The 12,587-nt window shown below is 41.1% G+C and overlaps 1 protein-coding gene across 1 annotated transcript; it reads left to right on the top strand.

The window, feature by feature from the left end:
• Nucleotides 1-219: 219 nt before the first annotated feature.
• On the top strand, nucleotides 220-3,833 carry LOC6636127 (leucine-rich repeat-containing protein 58). Its single transcript, XM_002059592.4, has 3 exons — nucleotides 220-1,183; nucleotides 2,897-3,113; nucleotides 3,175-3,833. The coding sequence occupies exons 1-3, from the start codon at nucleotides 657-659 to the stop codon at nucleotides 3,550-3,552; spliced, it is 1,122 nt and encodes a 373-aa protein (XP_002059628.1). The 5' UTR covers nucleotides 220-656; the 3' UTR covers nucleotides 3,553-3,833.
• Nucleotides 3,834-12,587: the final 8,754 nt, after the last annotated feature.

The following is a 12,587-nucleotide window of genomic DNA, read 5'->3' as shown; positions in this document are numbered from 1 at the left end:
ATTCGGGCGCTTAACTTTGGCCGCGCGTGGGTCCCGAATACCAGCCGGAGTCCAGCTCCGTGTTCCAGCTCGTGCTTAGCCGTTTGTGTGCGCCTGTGCTTGTCCGGGTGTGTGAGTGTGTGTGTGTATATATATTACGCATACGCCTGTTGCGCCTCGTGCGCAACGAAGTCCGCAATCGGCATCGCGACGGCTGATCAGTCGAGGCGCCGAACTGGAAGCGGGTGCCAGTTCTCAGTCATCGCTTGGCTCTGGTGCTGGTGGCAGACGCGCGTCTCGTTCGACTCTTCCAATTGATATAGTTAATTTCACAATTTTTGTTGCTGTTATTGTTATTGTTATTGCTATTGTTATTGTTATTTTTGTTGCCGTTCGATTTGATTTCATTCGATTTGCGCGGCAGTCCCCGGCTGGCTAAACCAAAAGCGATGCGATCGTGCGCACCCACAGAAAAAGCAGAGACAGCGACAATAGCAACAGGGACAGCCATAGGCAGCTTATAGAAGCGGTTGAATAACAAAACATACCGACAAACACACGCACACATATTTATATATATATATATATTTATATATATATTTTGATATATATATATAAGTAAAGGAACATATTGGCGCATTGATAGACGCGTTGAGCCAGTTGTGAATTGATCAGAGATGGAGCTCTATACGTCGGACAGCTCGGACACGGACTCGCGCGAACAGAAGACCATCGATTTCGGGCGCATGAACTTGGATGTGGGCACGCTGGAGGATCATCTGAGCTCGCCGCACAAGGGGCTGCTCAAGACGAGCGGGGACATCGAGACGCTGCTGCTGAACCACAATCGGCTGGTGTTGCTGCCGCGCATGCTGCAGCAGTTCAGCAATCTGAAGGTACTTGATCTTAGCTCCAATGCCCTCACCCAGCTGCCGGAGGCCATTTGCCAGCTGCCGCTGGTCACGTTGATAGCCAAAAACAATCTGTTGACCAACTCGTCGCTGCCCAAATCGCTGCTCAGCAAACAGTTGGCCAATGGGCATGGCGCCGCCGTTGGCACCTCCACGCTGAAGGAGCTCAACTTGAGCGGCAATCAGCTGCTCCACTTTCCTGAGCAGGTCACCGAGCTGCGCCAGCTCAAATATTTGTATTTGGGCGGCAACAAGATCTCGACCATATCCAAGGATATCTGGAAGATGCAAAGGTATCACAGACCCAAACCAATTAAATACTCATACAATTTACCTGTCACTCGATCTCGCTTTCTCGCTCTCCCTCTCTCTCTTTCTCTCTCTCGCTCTCCCTCTCTCTCTCTCTCTCTCTCTCTCTCTCTCTCTCTCTCTCTCTTGCTCCCTTTCTCCCTCTCCCAATCGCGTGACCCACTTCACAGCCGATGAAAATGATTCGTTAGGCGCCAGCCCGCCTTATTTTTTCCATAACAATTTTCCATTTTCCGCACGCCGCGCTTGCTCAGCCTCTCTTGTTGTCAAGCGTCATACACGATGGAGGGAGGGGCTACCAGGCGGCGGTTGGGGTACAAGTCTATTTGATGGTCCGATAAGCGGACTTTCGAGTGGCCCGGGGCGCGCATTGTAAAAGCCAAATCTATCGCAAAACACGTACTTGACCGTAACGACTCGAGACCATAAAGGTACATATACAGCCGCAGTCTATGGGCATATTTATAAGTAAACACAACAATAAATAAAAAATAAAAAACAAACATAACAAAATAATATGCGAAGCAATTCCAATGCGAATCACTTATCACAAACACCGAACTTTGTGACCAGCCACAAGAGATTACACAGCTTGGAAAAACCGATTCCGATTCCGATTCCAATTCGGATTCCGTGCCAATAACTCAATTGTAACATCTAGACAGCGTATGATATTTTATCAGCCCAGCTAGATATATACCCGACTCCGCCGGCGACTTGGTTAACATTACGCCACAGATAAAACATATTTGTCTTCTTTTATTATCGGAACGCTTACCTTAGACACCGCTTGATCAATTTAGTTGTCTTTTAGCTCGACTTGCGCTTAGTTTCTGTCATGAGCTTTACTCAGGAGATACCTTCTACTTTAGGACCTCAACAGCAAAAAGTTTCTTTCCTCATTGAATAGTTATAATAGAAGGTTCCCGGTTTGAATCCCAGGCGAGTGCATGGCTGTGTTGTTTTCTACAAAACAAAAATCTTGATATATTCTCATATTTAAAACTTAACCTTAACCTAACAAGTTTAAGCAACCAACCGAAACTCGTATACCCCGAATCCATTGCAAATAAATAGAGCACAATTGTTTTGCATTCAAGTTAGTTACCCTCAAATAGATTAGATATCCCTAAGTATGTATATTAACTGCTAGACAGCTACGAATTTAGACAATGAATACTTTATAGCTTGAGAGCCAATTGATTCTGTTTTTATTTTTTTTTTTAACGTGCAGTTGATAAGCTCTTAGATAGCAACTATTATATATCGGCCTATTTACCCAAGAAATTTGATAGCAACAACTTTTTGAGAACCGTCTGTGTTTGGTTTGTGTTCGAGAACAGGAATGGGAACTTAATTGATGAGTAATTATAATTATTGTTAATTATAATTTCAATTACTATTAATTATTATTCATAAGTAAGGCATACCTACCCAGAGATTTCTTCGATCAGAAACGTAAATAACCTTAGGAACCATAGAACTATTGTAGAGCATTCAATTTGTTTTTATCAGAATATCAGAATTTTTAGCATAGCTTTATATCGAAATATCGACTCAAGATCCATCCCCTAATGCGAGTCAGATCTGTAAACATCACTGCCCGTCTCCCAACCCAAGCCCATGTGGGGGCAACCCATTCCGCAGCTAAGAGCCATGCTTTGTGTCTAACAATTTGGTTTTCTCCGTCCACACAGTCTGCATGTGCTTTCGCTGGGCGGCAATCTGGTCAACGAGGTGCCGGAGGCGGTTGGCTCGCTGAGCCAGCTGCAGGCGCTGGTGCTGTGCGACAATCTCATCGAGAATCTGCCGATGAGCATTGCGCGCCTGAAGAACCTGAAGTCGCTGCTGTTGCACAAGAATAGACTGAAGCACTTGCCCAAGGACATTGTTGCACTGAAGAACCTGACCGAGGTGAGTGCAGGAGCAGCTATCGCAGAGCTTAACTCAAACGAATTCTCCTTTTCAATCTTAGCTGAGCTTGCGGGATAATCCGCTGGTGGTGCGCTTTGTGCAGGACATGGCCTTGAAGCCGCCGACGCTCTTGGAGCTGGCCGGTCGCATTGTCAAGGCCAGTGGACAGCGGCCGGGTCCCGGGGATCTGCCGCGCACACTGGCCGAGTATCTGAACAGCGCCAACTGCTGCGTGAATCCCAACTGCAAGGGCGTCTTCTTCGATAACCGTGTGGAGCACATCAAGTTTGTGGACTTCTGCGGCAAGTACCGCGTCCCATTGCTGCAGTACCTTTGCTCCTCGAAGTGCATTGAGCCCGAGGAGCCATCGAGGGCCTCCAGCAGCAATGCCAGCAATGCCAGCAGCGGCTTCATGATGCGCAAGGTACTCCTGGGCTAGACGGCCAGGCAACTAGGTACGGGTCCGGGTCCGTGTCCGTGAATTGTGCCCAACCGTTCGACAAGTCGTTGGCTCGGCCAGGCCCCAAACGGAACCGAACCACTCGTCGATTGGCTGTGTGGTGTTGTTGCGGCGGAGCCGCACTCTGGAATCCATTGGCTTTATCACAATACCAAAATTTTCACCAAATTTGCTATATGAATTTTTTGTTCATTGTTATGTTATTTTATGCTATAAAACCCAACATGAAATATATATATACGCATGTATCCCCAAAAGCATTATTATTCATTTTCTCAATTGTTTTTTAATAGTTTTTATTTGTATTAATTTTATTGTAATTATCATAATAATTATTTTTATTATCATTATTATTATTATTCTTATTGGTAATTTCTAATATTATTATTATTATTATTTTGATTTGCATTATTCTTTGAATATCTTATCTTATCATTTTTTTTTTAATTTTATTATTTTTGTATTATTATTTTTATTATTATACCCTGAACCCATTAAAAATGGGTATAAGAGTATATTGTATTTTTGCGAAATCCAAATGTATGTAACAGGCAGAAGAAAGCATCTCCGACCCCATAAAGTATATATATTCTTGATCAGCATCAATAGCCGAGTCGATCTAGCCATGCCCGTCTGTCCGTCCGTCCGTCCGTCCGACCGTATGTATGAACGCAGGGATCTCAGAACATGCGCGTCTGCTTCGCATTTTAAGAGCATGGTTATTGCGAATTTGTTCTGTTATGCTATTTAAGTTCCTTTTTTATTATATGTCACTAATTTAAAATTTTGACCCAAATCGACAAAATGACAAAATCGAGGTCGGTGCGGAAATCGAAACTTTTTCGACAATTTTTTTTTTATATCTCGAGTAATAGTTTCGCGCTGGAGATATGACGTTCCAAAACGACATAATATCTCGGATAATAGCTCCGCGCGGAGATATGACGTTCCAAAACGACATAGCTTCGCGCGAAGATATGACATTCCAAATCATCAGGTTTTTTTTTTCAAAATCGAGGTCGGTGCTAAAATCGAAACTTTTTCGATGATTTTTTTTTAATATCTCAGGTAATAGGTCAGCGCGGAGATATGACGTTCCAAAACGACATAATATCTCGGATAATAGCTCCGCGCGGAGATATGACGTTCCAAAACGACATAATATCTCGGATAATAGCTCCGCGCGGAGATATGACGTTCCAAAACGACATAATATCTCGGATAATAGTTCCGCGCGGAGATATGACGTTCCAAAACGACATAATATATCGGATAATAGCTCCGCGCGGAGATATGACGTTCCAAAACGACATAACTCCGCGCAAAGATATGGCATTCCAAATCATCAGGCTTTTTCTTTCAAAATCGAGGTCGGTGCTAAAATCGAAACCTTTTCGATGATTTTTTTTAATATCTCGGGTAATAGCTTCGCGCTGGAGATATGACGCTCCAAAACGACATAATATCTCGGATAATACCTCCGCGCGGAGATATGACGTTCCAAAATGACATTATATCTCGGATAATAGCTCCGAGCGGAGATATGACGTTCCAAAACGACATAACTCCGCGCAAAGATATGGCATTCCAAATCATCAGGCTTTTTCTTTCAAAATCGAGGTCGGTGCTAAAATCGAAACTTTTTCGACAATTTTTTTTTTATATCTCGAGTAATAGTTTCGCGCTGGAGATATGACGTTCCAAAACGACATAGCTTCGCGCGAAGATATAACATTCCAAATCATCAGGTTTTTTTTTTCAAAATCGAGGTCGGTGCTAAAATCGAAACTTTTTCGATGATTTTTTTTTAATATCTCAGGTAATAGGTCAGCGCGGAGATATGACGTTCCAAAACGACATAATATCTCGGATAATAGCTCCGCGCGGAGATATGACTTTCCAAAACGACATTATATCTCGGATAATAGCTCCGAGCGGAGATATGACGTTCCAAAACGACATAATATCTCGGATAATAGCTCCGCGCGGAGATATGACGTTCCAAAACGACATATTATCTCAGATAATAGCTCCGCGCGGAGATATGACGTTCCAAAACGACATAATATCTCGGATAATAGTTCCGCGCGGAGATATGACGTTCCAAAACGACATAATATATCGGATAATAGCTCCGCGCGGAGATATGACGTTCCAAAACGACATAACCCCGCGCGAAGATATGACATTCCAAATCATCAGTTTTTTTTTTCAAAATCGAGGTCGGTGCGAAAATCGAAACTTTTTCGATGATTTTTTTTAATATCTCGGGTAATAGCTCCGCGCGGAGATATGATGTTCCAAAACGACATAATATCTCGGATAATAGCTCCGCGCGGAGATATGACGTTCCAAAACGACATAGCTCCGCGCGAAGATACGACATTCCAAATCATCAGGTTTTTTTTTTCAAAATCGAGGTCGGTGCTAAAATCGAAACTTTTTCGATGATTTTTTTAATATCTCGGGTAAATAATGTCTGTTTTTAAAATGTTATACCTTTTTGAATGCGTACGGATCCCTACCATCAATTGGCATTCAAACAAATTAAACGTCGATGGGTTCAAAAATGTTAAAGACAAAAAAGCCATTAGTTCGTAAAGACAACGTTTCTGATGATTTTTTGGAATATTTCCGTCAAATAATCTCCGATTTTGGAATTTCATACCATTTTTGACTCGTAAGGATCAGTTCTAACGATTGGCATCAAAAAAGGGAAATCCAAAATTTTGACCCAAATCGACAAAATGGCAAGGGGTTACATCATCTTTTTTTCAAAATCGAGATCGGTGCGAAAATCGAAACTTTTTCGATGATTTTTTTTTTAATATCTCGGGTAATAGCTTCGCGCTGGAGATATGACGTTCCAAAACGACATAATATCTCGGATAATAGCTCCGCGCGGAGATATGACGTTCCAATACAACATAATATCTCGGGTAATAGCTCCGCGCAGAGATATGACGTTCCAAAACAACATAATATCTTGGAGAATAGCTCCGCGCGGAGATATGACGTTCCAATACGACATAATATCTCGGGTAATAGCTCCGCGCAGAGATATGACGTTCCAAAACAACATAATATCTTGGAGAATAGCTCCGCGCGGAGATATGACGTTCCAAAACGACATAATATCTCGGATAATAGCTCCGCGCGGAGATATGACGTTCCAAAACGACATAATATCTCGGATAATAGCTCCGCGCGGAGATATGACGTTCCAAAACGACATAATATCTCGGATAATAGCTCCGCGCGGAGACATGACGTTCCAATACGACATAATATCTCGGGTAATAGCTCCGCGCAGAGATATGACGTTCCAAAACAACATAATATCTTGGAGAATAGCTCCGCGCGGAGATATGACGTTCCAAAACGACATAACTCCGCGCGAAGATATGACATTCCAAATCATCAGGTTTTTTTTTTTCTAAATCGAGGTCAGTGGTAAAACCGAAACTTTTTCGATGATTTTTTTTAATATCTCGGGTAAATAATGTCTGTTTTTAAAATGTTATACCATTTTGAATGCGTACGGATCCCTACCATCAATTGGCATTCAAACAAATTAAACGTCGATGGGTTCAAAAATGTTAAAGACAAAAAAACCATTAGTTCATAAAGACAACGTTTCTGATGATTTTTTGGAATATTTCCGTCAAATAATCTCCGATTTTGGAATTTCATACCATTTTTGACTCGTAAGGATCAGTTCTAACGATTGACATCAAAAAAGGGAAATCCAAAATTTTGACCCGACAAAATGGCAAGGGGTTACGTCATGTTTTTTTCAAAATCGAGATCGGTGCGAAAATCGAAACTTTTTCGATGATTTTTTTTTAATATCTCGGGTAATAGCTTCGCGCTGGAGATATGACGTTCCAAAACGACATAATATCTCGGATAATACCTCCGCGCGGAGATATGACGTTCCAAAACGACATAATATCTCGAATAATAGCTCCGCGCGGAGATATGACGTTCCAAAACGACATAGCTCCGCGCGAAGATGTGACATTCCAAATCATCAGTTTTTTTTTTCAAAATCGAGGTCGGTGCTAAAATCGAAACTTTTTCGTTGATTTTTTTTTTAATATCTCGGTTAAAAGCTTCGCGCTGCAGATATGACGTTCCAAAACGACATAATATTTCGAATAATAGCTCCGCGCGGAGATATGACGTTCCAAAACGACATAGCTCCGCGCGAAGATATGACATTCCAAATCATCAGTTTTTTTTTTTTTTCAAAATCTAGGTCGGTGCTAAAATCGAAACTTTTTTGTTGATTTTTTTTTTAATATCTCGGGTAATAGCTTCGCGCTGGAGATATGACGTTCCAAAACGACATAATATCTCGGAAAATAGCTCCGCGCGGAGATATGACGTTCCAAAACGACATAATATCTCGGATAATAGCTCCGCGCGGAGATATGACGTTCCAAAACGACATAATATCTCGAATAATAGCTCCGCGCGGAGATATGACGTTCCAAAACGACATAATATCTCGGGTAATAGATCCGCGCAGAGATATGACGTTCCAAAACGACATAATATCTCGGAAAATAGCTTCGCGCGGAGATATGACGTTCCAAAACGACATAGCTCCGCGCGAAGATATGACATTCCAAATCATCAGTTTTTTTATTCAAAATCGAGGTCGGTGCTAAAATCGAAACTTTTTCGTTGATTTTTTTTTTAATATCTCGGGTAATAGCTTCGCGCTGGAGATATGACGTTCCAAAACGACATAATATCTCGGAAAATAGCTCCGCGCGGAGATATGACGTTCCAAAACGACATAATATCTCGGATAATAGCTCCGCGCGGAGATATGACGTTCCAAAACGACATAATATCTCGGGTAATAGATCCGCGCAGAGATATGACGTTCCAAAACGACATAATATCTCGGAAAATAGCTTCGCGCGGAGATATGACGTTCCAAAACGACATAATATCTCGAGTAATAGCTTCGCGCGGAGATATGACGTTCCAAAACGACATAACTCCGCGCGAAGATATGACATTCCAAATCATCAGGTTTTTTTTTTTTCAAAATCGAGGTCGGTGCTAAAATCGAAACTTTTTCGATGATTTTTTTTAATATCTCGGGTAAATAATGTCTGTTTTTAAAATGTTATACCATTTTGAATGCGTACGGATCCCTACCATCAATTGGCATTCAAACAAATTAAACGTCGATGGGTTCAAAAATGTTAAAGACAAAAAAACCATTAGTTCATAAAGACAACGTTTCTGATGATTTTTTGGAATATTTCCGTCAAATAATCTCCGATTTTGGAATTTCATACCATTTTTGACTCGTAAGGATCAGTTCTAACGATTGACATCAAAAAAGGGAAATCCAAAATTTTGACCCGACAAAATGGCAAGGGGTTACGTCATGTTTTTTTCAAAATCGAGATCGGTGCGAAAATCGAATCTTTTTCGATGATTTTTTTTTAATATCTCGGGTAATAGCTTCGCGCTGGAGATATGACGTTCCAAAACGACATAATATCTCGGATAATACCTCCGCGCGGAGATATGACGTTCCAAAACGACATAATATCTCGAATAATAGCTCCGCGCGGAGATATGACGTTCCAAAACGACATAGCTCCGCGCGAAGATATGACATTCCAAATCATCAGTTTTTTTTTTTCAAAATCGAGATCGGTGCGAAAATCGAAACTTTTTCGTTGATTTTTTTTTAATATCTCGGGTAATAGCTTCGCGCTGGAGATATGAAGTTCCAAAACGACATAATATCTCGGATAATAGCTCCGCGCGGAGATATGACGTTCCAATACGACATAATATCTCGGGGAATAGCTCCGCGCAGAGATATGACGTTCCAAAACGACATAATATCTCGGATAATAGCTCTGCGCGGAGATATGACGTTCCAAAACGACATAATATCTCGGATAATAGCTCCGCGCGGAGATATGACGTTCCAATACGACATAATATCTCGGGTAATAGCTCCGCGCGGAGATATGACGTTCCAAAACGACATAGCTCCGCGCGAAGATATGACATTTCCAAATCATCAGTTTTTTTTTTTCAAAATCGAGGTCGGTGCTAAAATCGAAACTTTTTCGTTGATTTTTTTTTTAATATCTCGGGTAATAGCTTCGCGCTGGAGATATGACGTTCCAAAACGACATAATATCTCGGATAATACCTCCGCACGGAGATATGACGTTCCAAAACGACATAATATCTCGAATAATAGCTCCGCGCGGAGATATGACGTTTCAAAACGACATAATATCTCGAATAATAGCTCCGCGCGGAGATATGACGTTCCAAAACGACATAGCTCCGCGCGAAGATATGACATTCCAAATCATCAGTTTTTTTTTTCAAAATCAAAGTCGGAACTAAAATCGAAACTTTTTCGTTGATTTTTTTTTTAATATCTCGGGTAATAGCTCCGCGCGGAGATATGACGTTCCAAAACGACATAATATCTCGGGTAACACCTCCGCGCGGAGATATGACGTTCCAAAACGAAATAATATCTCGAATAATAGCTCCGCGCGGAGATATGACGTTCCAAAACGACACAGCTCCGCGCGAAGATATGACATTCCAAATCATCAGTTTTTTTTTTCAAAATCGAGGTCGGAACTAAAATCGAAACTTTTTCGTTGATTTTTTTTTTAATGTCTCGGGTAATAGCTCCGCGCGGAGATATGACGTTCCAAAACGACATAATATCTCGGATAATAGCTCCGCACGGAGATATGACGTTCCAAAACGACATAATATCTCGGATAATAGCTCCGCGCGGAGATATGACGTTCCAAAACGACATAATATCTAGGGTAATAGCTCCGCGCGGAGATATGACGTTCCAAAACGACATAATATCTTGGAGAATAGCTCCGCGCGGAGATATGACGTTCTAAAACGATATAATATCTCGGATAATACCTCCGCGCGGAGATATGACGTTCCAAAACGACATAATATCTCGAATAATAGCTCCGCGCGGAGATATGACGTTCCAAAACGACATAATATCTCGGATAATACCTCCGCGCGGAGATATGACGTTCCAAAACGACATAATATCTCGAATAATAGATCCGCGCGGAGATATGACGTTCCAAAACGACATAATATCTCGAATAATAGCTCCGCGCGGAGATATGACGTTCCAAAACGACATAGCTCCGCGCGAAGATATGACATTCCAAATCATCAGTTTTTTTTTTTCAAAATCGAGGTCGGTGCTAAAATCGAAACTTTTTCGATGATTTTTTTTAATATCTCGGGTAAATAATGTCTGTTTTTAAAATGTTTTACCTTTTTGAATGCGTACGGATCCCTACCATCAATTGGCATTCAAACAAATTAAACGTCGATGGGTTCAAAAATGTTAAAGACAAAAAAACCATTAGTTCGTAAAGACAACGTTTCTGATGATTTTTTGGAATATTTCCGTCAAATAATCTCCGATTTTGGAATTTCATACCATTTTTGACTCGTAAGGATCAGTTCTAACGATTGGCATCAAAAAAGGGAAATCCAAAATTTTGACCCAAATCGACAAAATCGCAAGGGGTTACATCATGTTTTTTTCAAAATCGAGATCGGTGCGAAAATCGAAACTTTTTCGATGATTTTTTTTTAATATCTCGGGTAATAGCTTCGCGCTGGAGATCTGACGTTCCAAAACGACATAATATCTCGGATAATACCTCCGCGCGGAGATATGACGTTCCAAAAAGACAAAATATCTCGAATAATAGCTCCGCGCGGAGATATGACATTCCAAATCATCAGTTTTTTTTTTTTTCAAAATCGAGGTCGGTGCTAAAATCGAAACTTTTTCGATGATTTTTTTAATATCTCGGGTAATAGCTCCGCGCGGAGATATGACGTTCCAAAACGACATAATATCTCGAATAATAGCTCCGCGCGGAGATATGACGTTCCAAAACGACATAGCTCCGCGCGAAGATATGACATTCCAAATCATCAGTTTTTTTTTTTCAAAATCGAGGTCGGTGCTAATATCGAAACTTTTTCGTTGATTTTATTTTTAATATCTCGGGTAATAGCTTCGCGCTGGAGATATGACGTTCCAAAACGACATAATATCTCGGATAATACCTCCGCGCGGAGATATGACGTTCCAAAACGACATAATATCTCGAATAATAGCTCCGCGCGGAGATATGACGTTCCAAAACGACATAGCTCCGCGCGAAGATATGACATTCCAAATCATCAGTTTTTTTTTTCAAAATCGAGGTCGGTGCTAAAATCGAAACTTTTTCGTTGATTTTTTTTTTAATATCTCGGGTAATAGCTTCGCGCTGGAGATATGACGTTCCAAAACGACATAATATCTCGAATAATAGCTCCGCGCGGAGATATGACGTTCCAAAACGACATAATATCTCGAATAATAGCTCCGCGCGGAGATATGACGTTCCAAAACGACATAATATCTCGAATAATAGCTCCGCGTGGAGATATGACGTTCCAAAACGACATAGCTCCGCGCGAAGATATGACATTCCAAATCATCAGTTTTTTTTTTTTCAAAATCGAGGTCGGTGCTAAAATCGAAACTTTTTCGTTGATTTTTTTTTAATATCTCGGGTAATAGCTTCGCGCTGGAGATATGACGTTCCAAAACGACATAATATCTCGAATAATAGCTCCGCGCGGAGATATGACGTTCCAAAACGACATAATATCTCGGATAATAGCTCCGCGCGGAGATATGACGTTCCAAAACGACATAACTCCGCGCGAACATATGACATTCCAAATCATCAGGTTTTTTCTTTCAAAATCGAGGTCGGTGCTAAAATCGAAACTTTTTCGATGATTTTTTTTAATATCTCGGATAAATAATGTCTGATTTTAAAATGGTATACCTTTTTAAATGCGTACGGATCCCCACCATCCATTGGCATTCAAACAAGTTAATTATCGATGGTCTGAAAAATGTTGTTGACAAAAAACCGATTCGTTCG

Source organism: Drosophila virilis, chromosome X (genome assembly GCF_030788295.1).
Source record: "Drosophila virilis strain 15010-1051.87 chromosome X, Dvir_AGI_RSII-ME, whole genome shotgun sequence".
NCBI classification, from domain to species: Eukaryota; Metazoa; Arthropoda; class Insecta; order Diptera; family Drosophilidae; genus Drosophila; species Drosophila virilis.
Note: the sequence above shows the minus strand (reverse complement) of the source record. Positions and strands in the feature narration are given on the sequence as shown.